At 47.3% G+C, this 23,579-nt stretch overlaps 1 protein-coding gene across 1 annotated transcript in view; it reads left to right on the top strand.

The window, feature by feature from the left end:
• The first annotated feature begins 205 nt into the window (after positions 1–205).
• The window catches only part of LOC141089155 (T cell receptor alpha chain MC.7.G5-like), a 672,858-nt gene continuing 649,484 nt past the window's right edge, over positions 206–23,579 (top strand). Inside the window, exons 1-3 of the mRNA XM_073575475.1 lie at positions 206–260; positions 429–688; positions 10,512–10,534. Coding sequence (XP_073431576.1) covers positions 206–260; positions 429–688; positions 10,512–10,534 — 338 coding nt within the window. The remainder of the gene's footprint in view (positions 261–428; positions 689–10,511; positions 10,535–23,579) is intronic.

Raw genomic sequence — 23,579 nt, 5'->3', positions numbered from 1 at the left:
TAAAGTATTCTTTTACTTACTACACTTTACTATGTCAATATATAGAGAGAAATGTGACCAGAAAACCATCCATTTCTATATATGTCATCACATACATGAGAAGAGTTGTGGCATGTGACATGTGACCTAACAGGAAAGACTGGGTGTGGTCTGTGCCATATGTCACATCTCCTCCGACACCGGAGGACACAACCTGCAGCACAACATGATGTGGAGCAGGACGACCTTTCCTGGCCTCTTACTGGTTACTCTTATTATGGGTGAGGACGATTTTTATTATCATGTACTGGCAATATTAATTTTTTATATCAGGATAGTAAATTATGTATTATACCAAATCCTATAAAGAATTATTCCACGCAATTATATAAAACCTAAAAAATGAAAAATTATTTTATTATACACTTAAGGCTTGTTCTCTTTTCCAGATGTGCAGTCGGATTCTCAGGTGTCGCAGGATTCTGATCTTTTTGCTACAGAAAACGAAGATGTCACCCTGAAATGTGCTCACAAAATGCCAAATTATGACATTCTGATCTGGTACAAGCAGATCCCAGGACGCGGCTTAGAGATCTGTGCTTATGGTGTGTCCACAGTCTCTAACCTGATCCCAAGATACTCAATGACTATGGACAGAGCCGCTCTCACTACCGAGCTTCATATAACGGGTGTGAAGGGGGAAGACACAGTGTAATGTTTAGGAGAAACTACGTCAGAGAGTGGACCCTCTGGATCGTGGATCCGGAGCCCCTGGGCCGAGCACGCCAGGTGAAGACCGACCCCTATACAGGGATCGTTTGGGGCAGGACCACAGAGGACGGAGGCGCGACAGCCGGAACCAAGAGGGACGGCTCCACGGACAAAAGGGGCTGGGGAGGCAGCGGGCCGAGATACGAGCAGGGACCGGGAGCACAGAGAAAGACACAATACGGGGAATGGCAAGAGGAAGGACCAGGGCAAACCGGAGACAGAGGAAGGGCACAGAGGATTGGAAGGAAGCAGCGCCTGGACAGACTGGGGAGGGCGAGGGGGACGAGACTGAGGACGGCAGGGAGATAAGGCAGAGAAAGGTAAAGCTACAGGAGAACTGTAGAGGCCAGAGGGTGCAGAATACTACACAATCATCAGGCGTCCTCCTAACAGCGAGGACGCCTGAAATACACCAACCCCCGGAAGTGCGTCCCTCAGTCCAGCCCCTCAGCGCCGCCCACCACTGGAGAGAGAGAGCGGGAGGAGGCGTGCGCGAGACAGGGGGCGGGTGCCAGGAGCCGCCGTGAGGGCGAGTGGACGATGGGCGCGCGCCCGGACGGGGGCGCGCAGGTAAGAGGACGCTGCGGTGCGCGCTGCTGCAGGAGGGGCATCGGCGGGCATAGCCGCCGATGTCACAGTACCCCTCTCCTTACGTCCTCCCCTACTGAGATTGGCCAAAAACTTTTTCAGAATCCGGGGAGCGTTGATATTTTCCCGAAGGCTCCCAGGACCTTTCCTCGGGGCCAAAACCCACCCAATCGATAAGAAAAAGGGTCTTACCCCTGACTCTTTTCATAGCCAAGATGTCCTTGACCTCAAAGACGTTGTCCGAGATAACAGGTGAAGGAGGGACGATGGAAACTGGTTGGAACCGATTCAGGACTACGGTTTCAAGAGCGAGACATGGAAAGCGTTGGGAACCTGGAGCGAAGCAGGCAACCTCAGCTTGTAAGCCACTTCATTAATGCGTCCAATCACTTCAAACGGACCAATGTACCAAGGACTCAGTTTATAAGAGGGAACTCTCAGACGGATATGTCGAGTTGAAAGCCAGACCTTGTCACCTGGATGGTACGGAGGCACGTCCTTCCGTCTTTTGTCTGCATGTTTCTTGATTCGGTTGTTGGCACCCTTGAGCGCGTCCCTGGTCTCTCTCCAAATCTGCGAGAATTCTTTAGCAAGAGAATCGGCTGCGGGTACTCCTGTAGACGTGGAGAAAGGTAACGGAATACCTGGGTTTTGACCGGTTACCACAAAAAATGGTGACTTGGTGGTAGATTCGCTGGGATGGTTATTGTGCGAGAATTCAGCCCAAGGTAAGAGCGCGACCCAATTGTCCTGATGGGCGTTGGAGAAGTGACGTAGGAAGGTGGTTAACACCTGATTAATTCGCTCCACTTGCCCGTTGGTCTGAGGATGGTATGCGGAGGAGAAGTCGATAGATGTACCCATAAGCCGGCAGAGAGCCCTCCAGAAGCGGGAGGTGAACTGGACCCCCCGATCCGACACAATCCGCTGAGGAAGACCATGCAGCCTGAAGACCTGGTGAATGAAGATCTCGGCCAACTTCGGGGCGGACGGTAGTCCCGGTAAGGGAATGAAGTGGGCCATCTTGGAAAAACGATCTGCTACGACTAAGATGGTGGTACATCCAGCTGAGCGGGGTAAATCAGTCACAAAATCCATGGCGATCTGCTGCCAGGGGACCTCAGGAACTGGCAATGGGTGAAGAAGGCCGGCGGGCAAAGTCCTAGCCACCTTGTTCTGGGCACAGATTGTGCACGAGGCAACATAGTCCATCACATTCTGGCGAAGCGTGGGCCACCAGTAATACCGGGACAGCAGCAAGAGAGTCTTCTTCGTCCCAACGTGACCAGCAATTTTGGAGGAATGCCCCCAGCCCAACACCTCTGTATGTCTGCTTAGAGGGACGAAAGTCTTACCGGGTGGAGGAATAGCAAAATTCACAGGAGCCACGGTGATCATTTTAGTAGGCTCGATAATATAGGATGGGACTTCATCCCTCTCCGATGACTGTAACGACCTGGAAAGGGCATCGGCCTTGATGTTCCTATTACCAGGTCGAAAGTGAAGTTGGAAGTCAAAGCGGGAGAAATACAGGGCCCACCTGGCTTGCCGGGCATTGAGTCTTTGGGCAGACTGCAGGTAAGCCAGGTTCTTGTGGTCCGTGAGGATGATGAAGGGATGTACAGCCCCCTCGAGTAAATACCGCCATTCAGCCAAGGCCATCTTAATGGCCAGTAATTCTCGGTCTCCAATGGAGTAGTTGCACTCCGCAGGTGAAAAGGCTTTAGAAAAGAAGCCGCAAGGAACCAGCCGTCCGGATGAAGCCTGCTGGGACAGGACCGCCCCCGCTGCAGTGGAGGAGGCATCCACTTCCAGGACGAAGGGCCTGCTGGTCACAGGCCGATGCAAAATGGGTGCTGACGCAAAAGAACGTTTCAGAGCCTGGAAGGCGTTTTCAGCTTCAGGGGACCAGCTGTTGGGCTTCGTTCCCTTACGGGTCAAGGCCGTGATGGGTTTGGTAACCGTAGAAAAGTGAGGCACGAACTGACGGTAATAATATGCGAACCCAAGAAACCGCTGGATGGCCTTAATCCCCACTGGACGGGGCCACTTGAGTACCGCACTGAGTTTTTCGGGATCCATCTTTAGACCGGAATCGGTGACGACATATCCCAAGAAGGGCAGTGACGTCTGCTCAAAAAGGCATTTCTCAATCTTGGCGTAGAGTTGGTTCTCTCGAAGGCGGTGCAAGACCAAGCGTACGCTTTTGCGATGGGAGGACAGATCGGGCGAGAAAACGAGAATGTCGTCTAGATAGATGACCACACAGGAATAGAGTAGATCCCGGAATACCTCGTTGATAAATTCTTGAAACACAGCGGGGGCATTGCAAAGGCCGAATGGCATGACTAGGTATTCATAATGCCCGTCACGGGTATTGAAGGCCGTTTTCCACTCATCCCCAGCACGGATCAGGACCAAATTGTAGGCTCCCCGCAGATCTAACTTCGTGAAGATCCGAGCTCCTCTCAGCCGGTCAAAGAGCTCCGGAATCAACGGAAGGGGGTAACGATTTTTAACGGTGATATTGTTTAGTCCCCTGTAATCAATGCAAGGCCGCAGTGATCCGTCTTTCTTCCGGACGAAGAAGAAACCTGCGCCCGCAGGAGAGGAGGACTTCCGGATAAACCCCTTGGACAGATTTTCATGAATATATTCCGTCATGGCAGAGGTCTCGGCAGGAGAAAGAGGGTATGTTCTACCTCTGGGAGGAACCGCTCCAGGAATCAGGTCGATGGGGCAGTCATAGGACCGGTGCGGGGGCAGGGAGTCCGCCTCCTTCTTGCAGAAAACATCAGCGTAGGCGTGGTATGGAACAGGAAGGCCGGTGAGATCCGTTGGCCTAGGCTGAGAATGGGAACGAACCAGGGTATGTAAACAGCTTGCATGGCAGGGATAATTGAGGCAGGACATAAAAGGCAATCTTCTCAGAATGAAGTGCGCCAATTTGTAGTTTTACTTCAGTGGTAACCGTGGTGATGAGCCCAGGAAGAGGTTTGCCATCGACGGAGGTGATTGCTCGAGGGTTGGTTAAGACGACCACGGGAATCTGGAGTTTGTCAACCTCCTCCTGGCGGATGAAGTTGCCTGCTGCGCCCGAGTCCACATACGCCTCCACAGAGCCACGCCCCCGACCTGTAATAAGCAGAGCTGAAAGAGTAAGTGGGAGAGAGGGGGTCTGATCACCTAGGGGGCCCTCTCCTACCTGGCCTAGGCGGATGCGTTTCCCGGTCTCTCAGGACAAGTGCGTACGAAGTGATTGGCCCCTCCACAATATAGACAGAGTCCCTTAGTCATCCTCTCCTTACGCCGTTGTTCGGACAGCTTGATGCGATCCACCTGCATAGGCTCGGGGGCAGTGTTACAAGGGAGAGCAACGGCGCGCAGAATGGGAGCTTGGTATAATCTAAAGGGCCTCTTCTCCCTGGCTGACTCTCTAGCGCGTTCCTGAAAACGCAGGTCAATGCGAGTAGCCAGGGAGATGAGATCTTCCAGGGTGGTAGGAAGGTCACGCCCGGCCAACTCGTCTTTGATTTTACTAGAAAGGCCTCTCCAAAAGGCACCAACCAGGGCTTCATTATTCCACCCCAGCTCCGAGGACAAGGTCCGGAAACGGATGGCGTATTGCCCTACCGTAAGGGACCCCTGGCAGAGATTAAAGAGGGCCTCTGTAGAGGAAGCAAGGCGTCCGGGTTCATCAAAAACCTTACGGAATGTTTCCAAAAAATTCTGGATGTTAGTCACCGCCGGGTCATCCCTCTCCCACAATGGATTCACCCAAGCCAACGCCTCCCCCTCTAGATGGGAGATTATAAAGGCCACCTTAGCACGGTCCGTGGGGTATTGTTGGGGCAGAAGATCAAAGTGCAGTCTGCACTGGTTTAAAAATCCCCTACACAACTTTGGGTCCCCACAGTACCTAGGCGGCTTACCAAGACGGGGAGGAGGGAAAGAGACAGCGTCCCGGGCTTGGGTAGAAGCGGCCGCAGAGGACTGCAAAGAAAGCAGCCGATCATCCACGGACGCCATATATCCCAAAATGTGAGATTGCGCATCGCGCTGCTGTGCGAGCTCCTGCTGGAGACTGACTAAGAGAGGTGCATGCGCTGGGTCAGCGGTTTGCAGGGCGGAGAGCCGGGTGTCCATGGACTTCATGAATGACATGATACGGGTCTGATTCTCTCTTAGGAAAAGCAGTTCCTTTTGAGTGGCAGCCGCGGCACCGGCGGGGTCCATGGCCTGATGATACTGTAATGTTTAGGAGAAACTACGTCAGAGAGAGGACCCTCTGGATCGCGGATCCGGAGCCCCTGGGCCGAGCACGCCAGGTGAAGACCGACCCCTATACAGGGATCGTTTGGGGCAGGACCACAGAGGACGGAGGCGCGACAGCCGGAACCAAGAGGGACGGCTCCACGGACAAAAGGGGCTGGGGAGGCAGCGGGCCGAGATACGAGCAGGGACCGGGAGCACAGAGAAAGACACAATACGGGGAATGGCAAGAGGAAGGACCAGGGCAAACCGGAGACAGAGGAAGGGCACAGAGGATTGGAAGGAAGCAGCGCCTGGACAGACTGGGGAGGGCGAGGGGGACGAGACTGAGGACGGCAGGGAGATAAGGCAGAGAAAGGTAAAGCTACAGGAGAACTGTAGAGGCCAGAGGGTGCAGAATACTACACAATCATCAGGCGTCCTCCTAACAGCGAGGACGCCTGAAATACACCAACCCCCGGAAGTGCGTCCCCCAGTCCAGCCCCTCAGCGCCGCCTACCGCTGGAGAGAGAGAGCGGGAGGAGGCATGCGCGAGACAGGGGGCGGGTGCCAGGAGCCGCCGTGAGGGCGAGTGGACGACGGGCGCGCGCCCGGACGGGGGCGTGCAGGTAAGAGGACGCTGCGGTGCGTGCTGCTGCAGGAGGGGCATCGGCGGGCATAGCCGCCGATGTCACACACAGCTGTGTATTACTGTGCAGCGAGAGACACACTGACACCGACACACCGCAGCTCTGTACAAGAATCATCCTGCCAATATCACTAAGTACGAAGAAGCAAAGATCTCTTCGCGTAAACAGTATTTCAGGATATTTGCCCCTTTTGGAATGAACTTTCAAATCCACTGAATACCGTATTCATAGTTTTATTTTTCAGAAACATTTTATTGACTGTCCGCCACTCAGTATAGGGAGGAAGGGCAAAGTAACATGAGTTCTTTGGAATCTTGAAGGGATTTTACTCAGGGCGACTATTAACCAGAATCTTTCACAGTCATCTGAGGTAACAGCTTCTAGGCAGAGATCGATTATAAAGTTTTAATAAAGGTTCTTTCCATCATACAGAATCACTTTTCTTTATACAATGCTTCCAGCAAACATATATGATTGTCTCTTCATAAACATCTCTTCACACAGCACTATGCCTTCATCATGCAGTGAGATGTAGGAGGCGGAAGGGAAATGAGTTTGACCCTTGGTCCTCTCTCTCACTCTTCTTCTGTTACATAATAGTTTGCTCCTGACTTGTCTCTCCACTTCTGACAAGAGTTGCTCCAAACTAGCTGAGAATTAAGGCCCCATTACACGTATCAATGTCCCAGCGATCCCACCAACAATCTGACGTGGATGGGATCGCTGGGACACCGTTAGCTGATCGCTGGTGAGCTGTCACATAGACAGCCCCTACAGCGATCAGGACCAGCGAACAACCTGGTTTCAAATGTAAACAGTGGGTATCTAAGAGCCGCGCGGCTCTTAGTTACCCACTCTTTACCTTGGAAACCAGCGTGCACGCTGGCATGACCCAGTCATTTTTCTTTTTGTAATTCTTAAAATGCAAAAGATGAAAAGATATGGGTATGGAAAGTATTCAGACCCCTTTATATTTTCATTCTTTGTTTCATTGCATCCATTTGGTAAATTCAAAAAAGTTCATTTATTTCTCATTAATGTACACTCTGCACCCCATCTTGACGGAAAAAAACAGAAATATAGAAATTTTTACAAATTTATTAAAAGAGAAAAACTGAAATATCACATGGTCATAAGTATTCAGACCCTTTGCTCAGACACTCATATTTAAGTCACATGCTGTCCATGTCCTTGTGCTCCTCCTTGAGATGGTTTTACTCCTTCATTGAAGTGCAGCTGTGTTTAATTAAACTGATAGGACTTGATTTGTAAAGGTACACACCTGTCTATATAAGACCTCACAGCTCACATTGTACATTAATGAGAAAAAAAATGAACTTTTTTGAATTTACCAAATGGCTGCAATGTAACAAAGAGTGAAAAATTTTAAGGGGTCTGAATACTTTCCGAACACACTGTATATGTTTCCATCCAGGAATTCATGATTCCCATCCTGGTATATACTGTATGTCCCCATCAGTTATTCAGTTATATATGGCCTCCCGTCCCGGTATATATGGCTCCCCATCCAGGTATATATGTCCCTGCATCTGGTATACATGACCCTCCATCCTGGTATACATGGCCACCCATCCTGGTATGTATAGCCCACATCCTGGTATACATGGCCCCCATCCTGGTATACATGACCCTCCATCCTGGTATACATGGCCGCCCATCCTGGTATACATGACCCTCCATCCTGGTTTACATGGCCGCCCATCCTGGTATATATAGCCCACATCCTGGTATACATGGCCCCCATCCTGGTATACATGACCACCCATCCTGGTATATATGTCCCCCCATCCTGGTATACATTGTCCCCCCATCCTGGTATATATGGCCCAATCACGCCACACATATGAAAAAATATACAATTCTACTCTCCTTCCCTCTGCTGCTGTCCTGTTCTGATGCTGGCAGCTGACTTCAACGTGTAAGCAGCACATGATGTCACTGCCATACGCTCCCTGTTTTATTTCATTAAAATCCTTTTTTCTGCCTGTGTTTGTGTTTATTTAACCCTTTATAAACTTTAGGATTAGTAATGGATAGGTGTCTAATTGACACCTCCCCATTACTAAGCCAGGCTTAATGTTACCTTACAATACAGGGCAGTGGTAAGAGAGAGGCTAAGTGCTGCAATTGGCGTATCTGGGGTGGCTGGGGGCAGATTTTTTTTAGCCGGGGAAGCAATAACCATGGTCCCTCTCTAGGCTATTAATATCTGTCTTCAGTCACTGTCTTTGCCTCTCTGGCACAGAAAATTGCACAGGAGCCCATTTTTTTTCCATGAAAACATTTTATTAACCCCTTCACTCCCAAAGCTTTTTTCGATTTTTCGTTTTCGTTTTTTGCTCCCCTTCTTTCCAGAGCAATAACTTTTTATTTTTCCATCAATATGGCCATGTGGGGGCTTATTTTTTGCGGGACGAGTTGTACTTTTAAAGGACACATTGGTTTTAACATGTCGTGTACTCGAAAATGGGGAAAAAATTTCAAGTGCGGTGAAATTGCAAAAAAAGTGCAATCCCACACTTGTTTTTCGCTTGGCTATTTTGCTAGGTTCGCTAGATACTAAATCTAACCAGCCATTATGATTCTCCAGGTCATTACGAGTTCATAGACACCAAATATGACTACCGTATTTTTCGGACTATAAGATGCACCGGACCATAAGACGCACCCCAATTTTAAGAAGGAAAATAGGGAAAAAAATAATAATGTGTCAAATGGGGGTCCGTCTTACAGTCCGAATTCAGCTTCCTGGGATGGGATCCGGCACAGGTGGAGGAGTGGTCACAGAGGTCACTCAGTGCTCCAGGCTGGTGCGGTGGTGGCGGCTCTGTGCTGGGGCAGCTGTTCTGTGCTGGGGCGGCTGTGCTGGGCTGGGGCAGCTGTGCTGGGGCAAGTGGGCTGTGCTGGGGCAGCTGGGCTGGGGCAGGTGGGCTGTGCTGGGGCAACTGTCCTGGGGCAGGTGGGCTGTGCTGGGACAGGTGGGCTGTGCTGGGGCAGGTGGGCTGGGGCAGGTGGGCTGTGCTGGGGTAGGTGGGCTGGGCTGGGGCAGCTGGGCTGTGCTGGGGCAAGTGGGCAGTGCTGGGGTAGGTGGGCTGTGCTGGGGCAACTGGGCTGTGCTGGGGCAACTGTCATGGGGCAGGTGGGCTGTGCTGGGGCAACTGGGCTGTGCTGGGGCAACTGGGCTGTGCTGGGGCAACTGTCATGGGGCAGGTGGGCTGTGCTGGAGTAGGTGGGCTGTGCTGGGGCAAGTGGGCTGTGCTGAGGCAAGTGGGCTGGGGCAGGTGGGCTGTGCTGGGCTGGGGCAGCTGGGGCAAGTGGGCTATGCTGGGCTATGCTCTGTGCACAGGGGACGAGATCTCGTTGCCGAGATTTGAATCTTGTCTCCCGAGACCTTGGGACGAGATCTGAACCCGCGCATGCGCCGTCCCCGGATCGGCAGCCATCTTCCCGGCGTCCATGTTCCCGGAGGCCACCGCAACATGGCGGCAGCCAGCAACGGATGTGCGGGGCCTCCGGGCTGCGAGGAAATGCCGGAGGAGCCGCCGCCCCTGCACCAGAGCACAGCCCGCTGCCACCACCGCACCGCAGAGCCCCACGGCACCCGCACCAGCCATGATTGGAGGTTAGTATATTGCGACCATAAGACGCACCCCCCCTCTTTCCCCCAAAATTTTCGGGGAAAAAAGTGCGTCTTATGGTATGAAAAATACAGTATGTTCTCTTTTATCTAAGTGGAGAAAAAAAATTCCAAAGTGTGCTAAAAAATTGCGCAATATTCTGAGACCCGTAGCGTCTCCATTTTTCGTTATCTGGGGTCGGGCAAGGGCTTATTTTTTGCGTGCCGGGCTGACGTTTTTAGTGATACCACTTTTGTGCAAATACGTTTTTTGATCGCTCGTTATTGCATTTTAATACAATGTCGCGGTGACCAAAAAAACGTAATTCTCTCGCTTTGAATTTTTTTCTCACTACGCCGTTTAGCGATCAGGTTAATGCTTTTTTTTATTGATAGATAGGGCGATTCTGAACAAGGTGATACCTAATATGTGTATGTGGGATTTTTTTAATTTTTTTATTTTGATTGAGGCGAAAGGGGGGTGATTTGAACTTTTATTTTTTTTAATTTTTTTATTTTTAAACATTTTTTTTTTACTTTTGGCATGCTTCAATAGTGTCCATAGGAGGCTAGAAGCATGCACAACTCGATCGGTTCTGCTACATATGGGTGAGGAGCAGATCGCCCACATGTAGCAGATTTACTGCTGTGCTATGTGGTTGTCCAGGCAACGCGTTGCTCACGTGATGGGGTCGGCGATGAGCTCACTTCCGGCCTGTGCTATTTAAATACCCGCTGTCAGCTTTAACAGCGGGATATAACTAGTTAATAGGCGCGGGCAGACGGCGATTTCGCTCACGCCTAGTGCGGGCACATGTCAGCTGTTCATAACAGCTGACATGTCGTGGCTTTGAGGTGGGCTCACCACCGGAGCCCACCTCAAAGCAAGGGGTCCTTACTGATGACGTACTATTCCGTCATCGGTAAGGAAGGGGTTAAATACATTGAGGTCCCAAATTTTATACACACTACTAACAGTATTAGTCACTGACATATATAAATCTAACTGTTCTGCATGGGTTTACTGTATGTCTCCTATTCTGGGTGTCACTGACATCTAATATATAAAGCGTAATGTGTGTGTGTGTGTGTGTGTGTGTGTGTATGTTTGTATGTATGTGTGTATGTGTGTATGTCCGGGATTAGCAGCTACAGCCATAAAATTTGGCACAGTCACACGTCTGGACCCAGAGAGCCTCATAGGCTATGTTGTGAGGTGAAATTTTAACCCCGCGCGCTCCAATTCACCAAACAATTTGGCCTATTATTCTTATCATTTCTATGGTGTTATTGTCCTTCTGTAAAGCTGGAAATAACACCATTTATTACCGTGCCAACACAGACCACCCTCTGACACAGACTGCAGGGGGAGTCCAGTATCACACAAGATAGGATTAGATACACAGCTCAGCAGTCAGTATCACACAGGATATGATTAGATACACAGCTCAGCATTCAGTATCATACAGGAGAGGATTAGACACATGGCTCAGCAGTCAGTATCACACAGGATAGGATTAGATACACAGCTCAGCAGTCAGTATCACACAAGATCGGATTAGATACACAGCTCAGCAGACAGTATCACACAGGATAGGATTAGATATACAGCTCAGCAGTCAGTATCACACAGGATAGGATTAGATACACAGCTTTGCAGTCAGTATCACACAGGATAGGATTAGATACACAGCTCAGCAGTCAGTATCACACAGGATAGGAATAGATACACGGCTCAGCAGACAGTATCACACAGGATAGGATGAGATACACAGCTCAGCACACAGTATCACACAGAATAGTATTAGATACACGGCTCAGCAGACAGTATCACACAGAATAGGATTAGAGACACGGCTCAGCAGTCAGTATCACACAGGATAGGATTAGATACACGGTACCAGCAGACAGTATCTCACAGGATAGGATTAGATACACGACTGAGCAGTCAGTAACACACATGATAGGATTAGGTACATGGCTCAGCAGTCAGTATCACACAGGATAGGGTTTGATACACAGCTCAGCAGACGGTATCACACAGGATAGGATTAGATACACGGCTCAGCAGTCAGTATCACACAGGATATGATTAGATACACAGCTCAGCAGGCAGTATCATACAGGAGAGGATTAGACACATGGTTCAGCAGTGAGTATCTCACAGGATAGGATTAGATACACAGCTCAGCAGTCAGTATCACACAGGATAGGAATAGATACACGGCCCAGCAGACAGTATCACACAGGATAGGATTAGATACACAGCTCAGCACACAGTATCACACAGAATAGGATTAGATACACGGCTCTGCAGTCAGTATCACACAGGATAGGATTAGATACACGGCTGAGCAGTCACTAACACACATGATAGGATTAGGTACACGGATCAGCAGTCAGTATCACACAGGATAGGGTTAGATACATGGCTCAGCAGATGGTATCACACAGGATAGGATTAGATACACTGCTCAGCAGTCAGTATCACACAGGATAGGGTTAGATACATGGCTCAGCAGTCAGTATCACACAGGATAGGATTAGATACACGGCTGAGCAGTCAGTAACACACGATAGGATTAGATACACAGCTCAGCAGAAAGTATCACACAGGAGAGGATTAGTTACACAGCTCAGCAAACATCACACAGGATAGGGGTAGATACACAGCTCAGAAACAGGATGTGCCAAAGGAGAGGACATTTTCACTCCAAGAATTCCACTCATTCCATCTGATTTGTTTATTTATTTTAAACGCCTCCAGTTTCCAGTTCAACTGCTATTTGTAATGTCCATTAACAATGCTCAGGGACAGTCCTTGAAAGTAGTAGGGATCGATTTGCAATCTCCATGCTTTTCTCATGGTCAACTTTACGTGGTCTGTTCAAGAGTTGGAACTGTCAAAAATCTGTTCATCTTTGCACCGAAAGGAAAAACCAAAAATCTTGAATGAGTTGAAAATAAAATACTATCAATGCTTGGGTAATTGTTCAGTTAATTTGTGTTGCAAATCTGTAGTGTTGAATATATGTTGTGAAATGTCTTTATGTGCAATATAATCATTATAATTTGTTATAACTAACCATAGTTTGTTACTATGCCCAGGCAATGCCGGGCTCTTCAGCTAGTATATGTATATATATACAGTGGGGCAAAAAAGTATTTAGTCAGTCAGCAATAGTGCAAGTTCCACCACTTAAAAAGATGAGAGGCGTCTGTAATTTACATCATAGGTAGACCTCAACTATGGGAGACAAACTGAGAAAAAAAAATCCAGAAAATCACATTGTCTGGTTTTTTTTCATTTTATTTGCATATTATGGTGGAAAATAAGTATTTGGTCAAAAACAAAATTTCATCTCAATACTTTGTGATATATCCTTTGTTGGCAATGACAGAGGTCAAACGTTTTCTGTAAGTCTTCACAAGGTTGCCACACACTGTTGTTGGTATGTTGGCCCATTCCTCCATGCAGATCTCCTCTAGAGCAGTGATGTTTTTGGCTTTTCGCTTGGCAACACGGACTTTCAACTCCCTCCAAAGGTTTTCTATAGGGTTGAGATCTGGAGACTGGCTTGGCCACTCCAGGACCTTGAAATGCTTCTTACGAAGCCACTCCTTCATTGCCCTGGCGGTGTGCTTTGGATCATTGTCATGTTGAAAGACCCAGCCACGTTTCATCATCAATGCCCTTGCTGATGGAAGGAGGTTTGCACTCAAAATCTCACGATACATGGCCCCATTCATTCTTTCATGTACCCGGATCAGTCGTCCTGGCCCCTTTGCAGAGAAACAGCCCCAAAGCATGATGTTTCCACCACCATGCTTTACAGTAGGTATGGTGTTTGATGGATGCAACTCAGTATTCTTTTTCCTCCAAACACGACAAGTTGTGTTTCTACCAAACAGTTCCAGTTTGGTTTCATCAGACCATAGGACATTCTCCCAAAACTCCTCTGGATCATCCAAATGCTCTCTAGCAAACTTCAGACAGGCCCGGACATGTACAGGCTTAAGCAGTGGGACACGTCTGGCACTGCAGGATCTGAGTCCATGGTGGTGTAGTGTGTTACTTATGGTAGGCCTTGTTACATTGGTCCCAGCTCTCTGCAGTTCATTCACTAGGTCCCCCCGCGTGGTTCTGGGATTTTTGCTCATCGTTCTTGTGATCATTCTGACCCCACGGGGTGGGATTTTGCGTGGAGCACCAGATCGAGGGAGATTATCAGTGGTCTTGTATGTCTTCCATTTTCTAATTATTGCTCCCACAGTTGATTTCTTCACTCCAAGCTGGTTGGCTATTGCAGATTCAGTCTTCCCAGCCTGGTGCAGGGCTACAATTTTGTTTCTGGTGTCCTTTGACAGCTCTTTGGTCTTCACCATAGTGGAGTTTGGAGTCAGACTGTTTGAGGGTGTTCACAGGTGTCTTTTTATACTGATAACAAGTTTAAACAGGTGCCATTACTACAGGTAATGAATGGAGGACAGAGGAGCCTCTTAAAGAAGAAGTTACAGGTCTGTGAGAGCTAGAAATCTTGATTGCTTGTTTCTGACCAAATACTTATTTTCCACCATAATATGCAAATAAAAGGAAAAAAAAAACAGACAATGTGATTTTCTGGATTTTTTTTTCTCAGTTTGTCTCCCATAGTTGAGGTCTACCTATGATGTAAATTACAGACGCCTCTCATCTTTTTAAGTGGTGGAACTTGCACTATTGCTGACTGACTAAATACTTTTTTGCCCCACTGTGTATATATATATATATATATATATATATATATATATATACTGTATATATATATATATATATGTTTAATCTATGCTGCTCAAAAAAATAAAGGGAACACTTGACCAACACAATGTACTAGGATGTGTTCCCTTTATTTTTTTGAGCAGTATATACAGTATATACAGTATATTGTAGGGATTCAACTCGCTTAGGTGCGATGGGAGACAACCAGGAGGCATGTTCCTTTAAAAGTTCATAGGGTTTATTGCTCCATAAAGCAAGTATAAGTGTCCATGATTTCAGGCTCAGTCCTGGAGCCTCAGCAAACACAGGAGGCTTATCCCTCCTCACATACAGCCAATATACATAGGCCTCCCCGGGTCAGCAGCCTCAGCATGTGGTCTTCAGGAAGGTAGCACACCTTCCTCCATATAGGCCTGCCGGTACCTTCCACAAGGCCCAATCAGATCCATGCATTCTCTCTCTTGTGACCAGACCTCAGGTACCTTGTATGGTCCATAGCCACACCCACAGGTGATCACATGGCTATGACCTCACTAAAGGTCCTATTACACACAGCCAAACATATACTTTATTATGACACGCTTAAACACACCCCTGGGTGGGTTTGTAGGTAACCAGGTCCGCCCATCTCTCTAGTTACCTGGAGACTTCTCCCTGACACATTGAAACAACACATCAGCAATATCATTGCTGATCAACACATAAGTCTCCATTTCAAGGCCACCCACCTTGAGATACATAACGATCCTTCAGCATCCTATACCCATTACCACAATGGATATACCTGTAGGCCCGTCCTGGGACTCCCACACAGCGCCCCCTAGTGGACATAGTGGTCACTACACCACAATATGTTTTGAAGATTATTTGGTTTTAAAACGGTGTTTACAGTTGTATTTTACAATGCAATTTTAACAATAGATGTAACATAGAGACAACTGCTGTATGTAAAACCTCATGTTAAAATCGCATTGCATGCGGATTGTATACGCATGTCAAATGGATGTTCCATGGAAAAATCGCATGGAAATCGCATGGAGATCGCATGACATTCGCAAGACAATCGCATGACAATCGCATGACACTCGTCTGTTTTTTCGGTCCGGAAATCGGACCGTTTTTTTTCTCACATATGGATATGAGCCCTGTGAAAGGGTCTAGCAGTCCACAGCAGCTGACAGACCAGGAGGCCATCTGTACTCATTGGAGCCATGGCATGAGGGTATCAGCTATAATATACACCTGAACCTGCTGATATCTTAAACAGGCTTAATCATAACACTTGTACTCTTTATGCTTTGTGAGAACTTCTTGCATTATTTAACAAGCAATTAAATGGCTGAGACAGAAATTAGGTGGTGGCTGTCGTTAATCACAAGTGTCTTCTTACTGAAGTATATGAGGACAGGCTACTAATATGTCATAAATTAGCGTCAAATCAAATAAATGTAGTGACACCTGGTGGCTGATACAGGAATATCAGTTTGTTTTAAACTGGATACGCTGTACGATAAAAAATATATTACACTGGAATAATACATATTGTTTAGGTGACCATTTTTTGAGCCAAGGTCACAAGTGGATCAAAAAATAAGGAAATGTATAATAAACAGTACCTTCTTTTTTTTACATAAGAATCACTTCAGTAATATGCTCACTGATTGCTGTCTTCCCCGGTTTCCAGTGCCGCTCTATGTTATGCGGTGAGCCAGAAGTGGCTTTTACATTGTAAATCCATGGAGTCTCATTCTGCTGCTCCATAGACTTACATTGTAAAAGCCATGTCCGGGTCTCACAAAGACACCAGTGTGATCCGTGTCGGAATAGGAGTCACCTGAGTGACAAGACGAATGAAGCGACTAGGGTGATCAGTGAGTATTTGCCACATTTACACAATACTACACGAATATTTAGACGAGTTTAGGGTATAACACATTTTGTGGAAGTGCTTCTTTAAGGCAGGATGCACATGGTGTCAATGAGATACGTTGACTCTGTATACCAAAGATACTAAACCCCCAAATTTAGGAAATGTTATATTATTCTCTTACAACTGTGAACACCGCTGATCTCTTCATTGCGCCAGTTCAAGCAGTGCTCCTTTAGGCTACTTTCACACATCAGGTTTTCGGCGTCAGGCGCGATCTGGCGTCGTGCCGGAATGCCGGATCCGGCAAATGTTTTGTAAAACCTGAAGTGCCGGATCCGGTTTTCTGCCGGATCCGTCTTGTTCTTGACAGACAAAACCGGATCCGTCTCATCCGGTTCATCCGTTTTTCTATCCGTTTTTCTATCCGTTTTTCGATGGATTACGCCGGATCCGGTTTTTAAAATTGACCCTTGTGGCCTTCCGAACGGGATTGGCTACTGGAAAACTAGATATAGCATGTTCCTACAGCCCTTCTTTGACAGGTTGTAGAGAAGAAAGTGCAGGTTGGAGAGAAGAGCAAGTTACTGGCGAAGATGGATGTTGTCATTGGAAATATTACCACTAGAAGTTCTGTGACGGTTTCAGGGACAATTTTCCACTATACTTTATGTCACCTCAAGGCAGAGTACACTGGGATGACAGAGTGTGAAAGATTTGTGCCCTAAACTTGTGTACCTTCTGGACCAACAGTATATACCTTTGCCAACCAAAGGTGGCTATCTTGTCATGGTCTTACTATTTTTACCTTTAGGCCACAGGTGTGTACCTGGTTGTGTTTTATGCAAAGTATTTCACCTTTTAACAAAAGTTGTGTACATTGGTAGGAAATCACCAACAATAAACACAACTTTTTAGGTGAAATACTTTGCTTCAAACACAACCAGGAACACAACTGTGGCAAAAAGCTAAAATTTACCCACAGTTATATACCTGGTTTTGAATACCTTTTTACCTTTGAAATACCCTGTATTTAACCTTTTTTTAAAACATAGTTCGCCGCAGAAAGAAATGACAGACAACCATTGTGAAACGATAATTTAACTTTTATTTAAATTTTTTTGTTTTTTTTGTAAAATGTTTTTAAAGTGCAAAAAACTTTTTTAATAAAGGTTTTAAACCCAATGGGCATTTTTATTACAAAAAACACACATTACAAATCTGTGTACTGTGGGGTGGAAATACTGCTGGAGGGGCTGCGGGACACTTCGACACTGGGTGTGTGGAGAGAGGACTGGGATCGTGGTGGGGAAGGAACAGTTAGAGGTGAAGGTGTGGAAAAAGCTACAGAATGGGTGGACATGTGGGAGGCAGAAGAGGTGGTGGGTGGTGGAGTGGAGGGTTGGGCAGGGACTGTAGGAGCAGATGATGTTGATGGAAAGTTGTATGGGGAAGGAGTTTGGTACGGGGAAGGAGTTTGGGACGGGGCAGGTTGCTGGAAGTGGGGAGATGTCTGGTACTGGGGAGGTTGCTGGTACTGGTGAGGTTGCTGGTATGTAATAGGAGGGGGAGGATGGAAAGTGGCTGGAGGGGGTGCAGATGTAATAGGAGGGGGAGGATGGAAAGTGGCTGGAGGGGGTGCAGATGTAATAGGAGGGGGAGGATGGAAAGTGGCTGGAGGGGGTGCAGGTGGAGGAACTACAGTGGTGGGAGGTGGAGGTTGGGAGGTAACCTGCTGTAGAGCACCGTGGCACGAATGCATTACATGCATCTGCTGGGTAGGAGATAGTGTTGCCATGCGCTCCACAACAGACCTGAAAAAGGTGTGGTTTGGCGAAGATCTTGCTTCTGAATGCATGGTTTGCAGAAGTGTCTTCACCTCCAGAATGCTGGAGTTGATCTGCTGAAAGCCTGCGGAGATTTGCTCTGACAAGACTTTGAGACAGTTCTGGAAAGATGCATTCAGATGCAAGAACTCTTGCGCATAACTCTTTTCCTGACCCCTCTGCCGCTGCCGCCCAGTACCCGCAGGTGTACTAGAGGTGGCAGGGGCAGAAGGGTGGGGTAAAGGGAAAGCGATCTCCTCACCAGCAGCTTCATGTAATGTAGGCGGCCACGATGCTCCTGTGCTGGTGGATGGGACAGATGGGTCGAATGTGTGGGAAGGCTGGGAAGGTGCAGATGTACCGGGGCGGTCGAAGTGTCCCTCGGTGCCGGTCTCCTCAGGGATCGCCTCAGAAGGGTCCAATCGTGCAGGCTCCCGAGTGCTGCTCACCGTGCTGTGTAATAAAGAGAAAAAAAACAATTACAATACTGACATGGTATGGCCCTGGCTGAAAAAAAAAGTTACATCTAACATTTTTTTCACATGTGGTGTGTAATATTTACCTTCTGGTGAGCATTGTTTCCCGGAGGAACGACAGGGCTAGTGCGTACTTGTACTTGCTCCTGCGTCCTCCAGATCCACTCGGGGCCTGCATCTCTTTATTGAACTCCTTCTTGAAACGATCCCTCACAGACCGCCACCGATTCACAATTCTGTTCCCTGAAACGAGAAAGGAGTGGTTAGTATACAACATCAGTGTTTCACAAACTCCAGTCCTCATGGTCCCCAGGGGTCATGTTTTCAGGATTTCCATAGTAAATAGAAATCCTGAACACATGATCCGTGGGGACCACGAGGACTGGAGTTCGGGAAACACTGGTTTACATCAAGCAACCGGTACTGTATATACTTACGCTCTTTAATCTGGGCCCGAGCTTCGAGGTCCTCCCAGCGGCCCACAAGGAGAGAACAGATTTCCTCCCAGAGTCGTCGGGTAACGATCAGGTCAGCGTGGTGGCGGTCAGCCATATTCCAGAGCGGCTCCCTTTCTCTGACGAGATCGATGAGGCGGTCCACATCAATCCCTCCATCCTCACCGTCAGAGTCGGGAGCACGCTGTGAAGGCTGTTAAAGAAAAAGACAAAAATAACATAATTAGCCTCCACAAAAGAAATGAAATAAAAAGTGCAAAAAAACAAAGCAAAAATATTTATACTTACACGCTGGTGACCGCCGCGTTGCTGTCGCCGACGACCCTGGGAGGCACTGCGAGGACCTCTTGGCCGAGCACCAGATTGGGAAGACTAGAGAAGAAAACAAAAAATGTTATGTCTTTGGATGTAGGCATTTGTTTGCTGTGTGTGGTCTGCAGAACATTGTTTTCTATGTGTTGTGTGTAGTGTGATGTTGTGTTTCTGCGTTTGATGCAAAAAACTTACCAATTGTGAGCCCACTCCAAGTGTCTGTCCACCCCTTCCTTCTTCTGGGAGCTCCTCTTCATCTTGTGATTCCTGTTTTGAAATAAAAGTCAATGAATAGACATATATTACAGAGATGATGGATTTTGGAAATAAAAACTTACCGTCAAACGCTGACGATGCGAGGGAGGGCTCCCAGAAGAAGATGTGCTGTCCTGTTGATGGCCAGACTCCATGGAGCTGTGGGTATTGCTGCTGCTGTTGCTGCTGCCAGTGATGCCATTTCTGCTGCTGCTGCTGCTGCTGCATCTCTTTGGCGGCTGTTGAATAAAGGGAAACAAAGGGCCAATGAATATCTTGATATTCCATGGCCCTAGTTTGGAGGAATGGGGGATTTGATAATTACCGTCTCTCATCTGCTGCTGGACTCCCCTCCTCAGCATGTTCCATTTGCTGCTCCATTTGGGGTGGTGCTGATGGTGCTGCTGCTGCTGCAGATGTCTGCTGCCTTCTCCTGCTCCTGGTTCTTGGCTTGGGTGGCATGTTGGGTGTGGCTGAGGGTCCCATTGTCTTGCTTTTATATATCTCCTGTGGGCAGAGCTACTGAGCATGCTCAGACCAAAAAACCGGATCCGGCGCATTGCGGCGCTCATAGGCTTTCATTGTGTGAAAAAGCCGGACGCGCCGGATCCGGCGCGTCCGGCTTTTTCGCCGGAGACAAAAAAGTTACAGTAGACGTTTTTTCCAGACGCCGGATAGCGACACATTGCCGGATCCGGCGAAAACCGGATGAAACGCATGGCCATCCGGCGCGATCCGGCGCAAATGGAAGTCAATGGGGGGGAAACCGGATCCGGCATTGCATTTCGCCGGATCCGGTTTCTGTCAAAAGCGCCGGATCGCGCCTGACGGCGAAAACCTGATGTGTGAAAGAGGCCTTATCCAGCAGACTGATGAAGGTCAAATTGTAGACCGAAACATCTCTTCCTTATATCTGGACATTAATACATATAACATTTTCTTATCATATATCACGTCTGAGTGCCATGATGTACATATCTCCTCCAATAGAAAAGCAGTCTTCAAATGTAAAGTTTTCAGTTGGACAAGACTGATGCACTGGTCTGGTCGCATGTTCCTATAGTAGCAGCCATTGTCAGGCCTGGAGAGCTGTGCAGTCTGTGAGGAAAGCTGCACTAAGGCTAATTTCACACTGGCGTATGGAGGAGCTGCAGAGGGATGCAGACTTCCTCCATGAAGCTCTGACCCCTGCCGCACCTCCTCCGTTCAGGCCCGCCTCTGTCGGCATGCGGCCTGCGTACCCTATCTTTAGAATTAGGTATGCAGGCAATGCCGATGAATGCAGATGCCTCCGCATGCATCATTTTGACGGTGCGGTGAGCGCACCAAAATGCAACACGTTGCGTTTGGAGCAGGTCGCCACACCGTCAAAACGACTCATGCGTTATAATAACTGGGCTCCTGCACAAGATCTAAGGCAGGGGTGCCATTCATAGAGAAGAGTGACCTATCTACACTGACAAAAGTCTAGCGGCAGAATGAGAAAGAGGGAGAGTCAGGAAACCGTAATTGTTATTATAATTATTATTTTAATTATTATTAACGGCTTTCAACTTGAACTTGAGCTATGGTGGACATGATGTATGAAGGTTCTGTAGGAAGATTGATCTTATGCAAGCCTAGCTAGGTCCACAATGGTCTTATCCACCATTATCTTGATTGTATTAGGCCATTGGGTTGCTGGCCTTCCTCTTCGCCTTGTTCCTTCTATTCTTCCAACCATGATGTCCTTCTCCAGTGATTTGTCTCTTAAAATGTTTACAAAGTTGGCAAGTCATAGCCTGGTGACCTTTGCTTTGAGTGACATGTTTGATTTGATTTGTTCCAAAATTGATTTGTTTGTTCTTATTGCCATCCATGGTATTGATAGCATAATTCTCCATCATCACATTTTGAAGGCATTGATTCTTCTTCTGTCTTGTTTCTTGATCGTCCATGTTTCGCATACATATGTTACTACAGAAAAGACCAGACAATGTGCGAACCATGTCATCATCACCAGTGAAATGTTCCTTGATTTGAGGATCTTATCCAGTGAATTTATTCTTGATTTGCCATAGCTATTCTCCTGTTGACTTTCGGTGTCATCGCTGCATCTTGAGTAATCATTAGTCCGAGTAGGTTGAAGTTCTTTACAACTTCCAATTCATCACCAGTCCATCTCAAATGTTTCCTGGTTGTACCTGGCAGTAATCAATATTTTTGTCTTCCTTGTATTAGTCCCATGCTTGAATTTTCCATCTTGACACTCCGTAATAAGTCCGTCATTCCATCTACGCTTGTTGCTGTCAATGTTGATTCGTATGCGTATTTAAGATTAGTGATGAGCGAATTTGGTCGTAAAATGATCGCCAAGCATAAATTTGGAACAAATATGGCACATTCAGATTCGTGATCGGAAACACGAGCAACATTTTTTTAAAATAGGGGAAAATCAGAAACATTCGGTAAAAAGTGCAGGAAAATATTTTGGTTGCCACAAAAGTATTTTCAGCACTTTTGCTATGATAATGGTGGTGTATCATGAGCGTGGGACACATGTTTGATGAGAGGAGGGGGTTTACAGAGCTCAGAGGTGTGGTGTGCTTGTAAACAGTAAATTTTTTTTCTAACTTTATGTGTACACATTGCGGCTAGCCAATCGGGCAAGGAAACATCTATTACGTTCTGACACAACGGCTTCTGTCATTGGCTGCTGTAATCACATGTCATTCGCCATATAAAGAATGGACATCTTGTTTTAGCGCCATTTTTACACTGCAACAGCACAGAGAGGCTGCTCCTCACGCTGACACTGTTAGCAGCTAGATTTTAGATGGTTAGCTAGGCGGTTATTTCTTACTCAGATAGTTTAGCTAGGTAGTGTCCTGTGTGGCTGTGAAATTGACTTTCCAGCAATTTTGCCATTACTGAGGTCCACAGACAAATACAGGATGGCACATGTCATACAAGTGTGTTGTGCACTGCTTCTATTATGCTCCATACACGAGCATAGCATTCTAAATCTTATTTTTTCACTAGCTAAAAGTGAAACAACATGCCATATCCCACTTTGTCATTTAGTGCTGTGGTGACATAGTTCTGTGATTTGAGCTGTTGTGCAAGAAGAAATAGGCCTCATCCACATTCAAACAATTCTTTCTTCTAATGTCGAACGCGATTCAACATGCCATATTTCTCCTTGTCATTTATTGCCCCAGAAATTCAGCTGTTTGCAGAGTTTAAAATCTAATTTTTTGCTGTTAATACTGTGCTCTTACCACAATATCTGAGCAACATGACCGGGAAAAAGTGAGGCTGTTGTGGAAGGAGGATTAGACTTGGTGTCCAAGGTGTATGTAGGTGGTAATGTTTGTGAAAGCATTAGTGAACCAACAACATCACGCCCTAAGCAAAGACAACTGACAACGTCTGTTACTGAATGGGTTACTCCACTACCTTTCTTTGGCAGTGGTACACCTTGTTAATGAGGCCCAGAAAGAGCATGTGCTCGAGTGGATGGCAAGCGCAGCTTCAAGTGGCCTCTCCTCCTCTTTCTCCACCTCAACATCACACCCAGTACAGTACACAGAGGTGGCACCCAAATTATTCTTACTTTCCCCTGCATCCCAACTCTCCAACCGTACAAATGACTGTACGGAACCACAAATGGGTAAGTCTGAAGAGCTGATCACACATGCTATGCCATGGTCATCAGAAGCGTACTCAAAAGCTTCACAGAGTCAAGAGGAGGAAATCTGCACCGATGCCCCA

The sequence above is a fragment of the Dendrobates tinctorius genome, unplaced genomic scaffold (genome assembly GCF_039654945.1).
Source record: "Dendrobates tinctorius isolate UK_male_01 unplaced genomic scaffold, ASM3965494v1 ptg000044l, whole genome shotgun sequence".
NCBI classification, from domain to species: domain Eukaryota; kingdom Metazoa; phylum Chordata; class Amphibia; order Anura; family Dendrobatidae; genus Dendrobates; species Dendrobates tinctorius.
The sequence above is the reverse complement of the archived record's forward strand: the minus strand, read 5'-3'. Positions and strand labels throughout refer to the sequence as shown.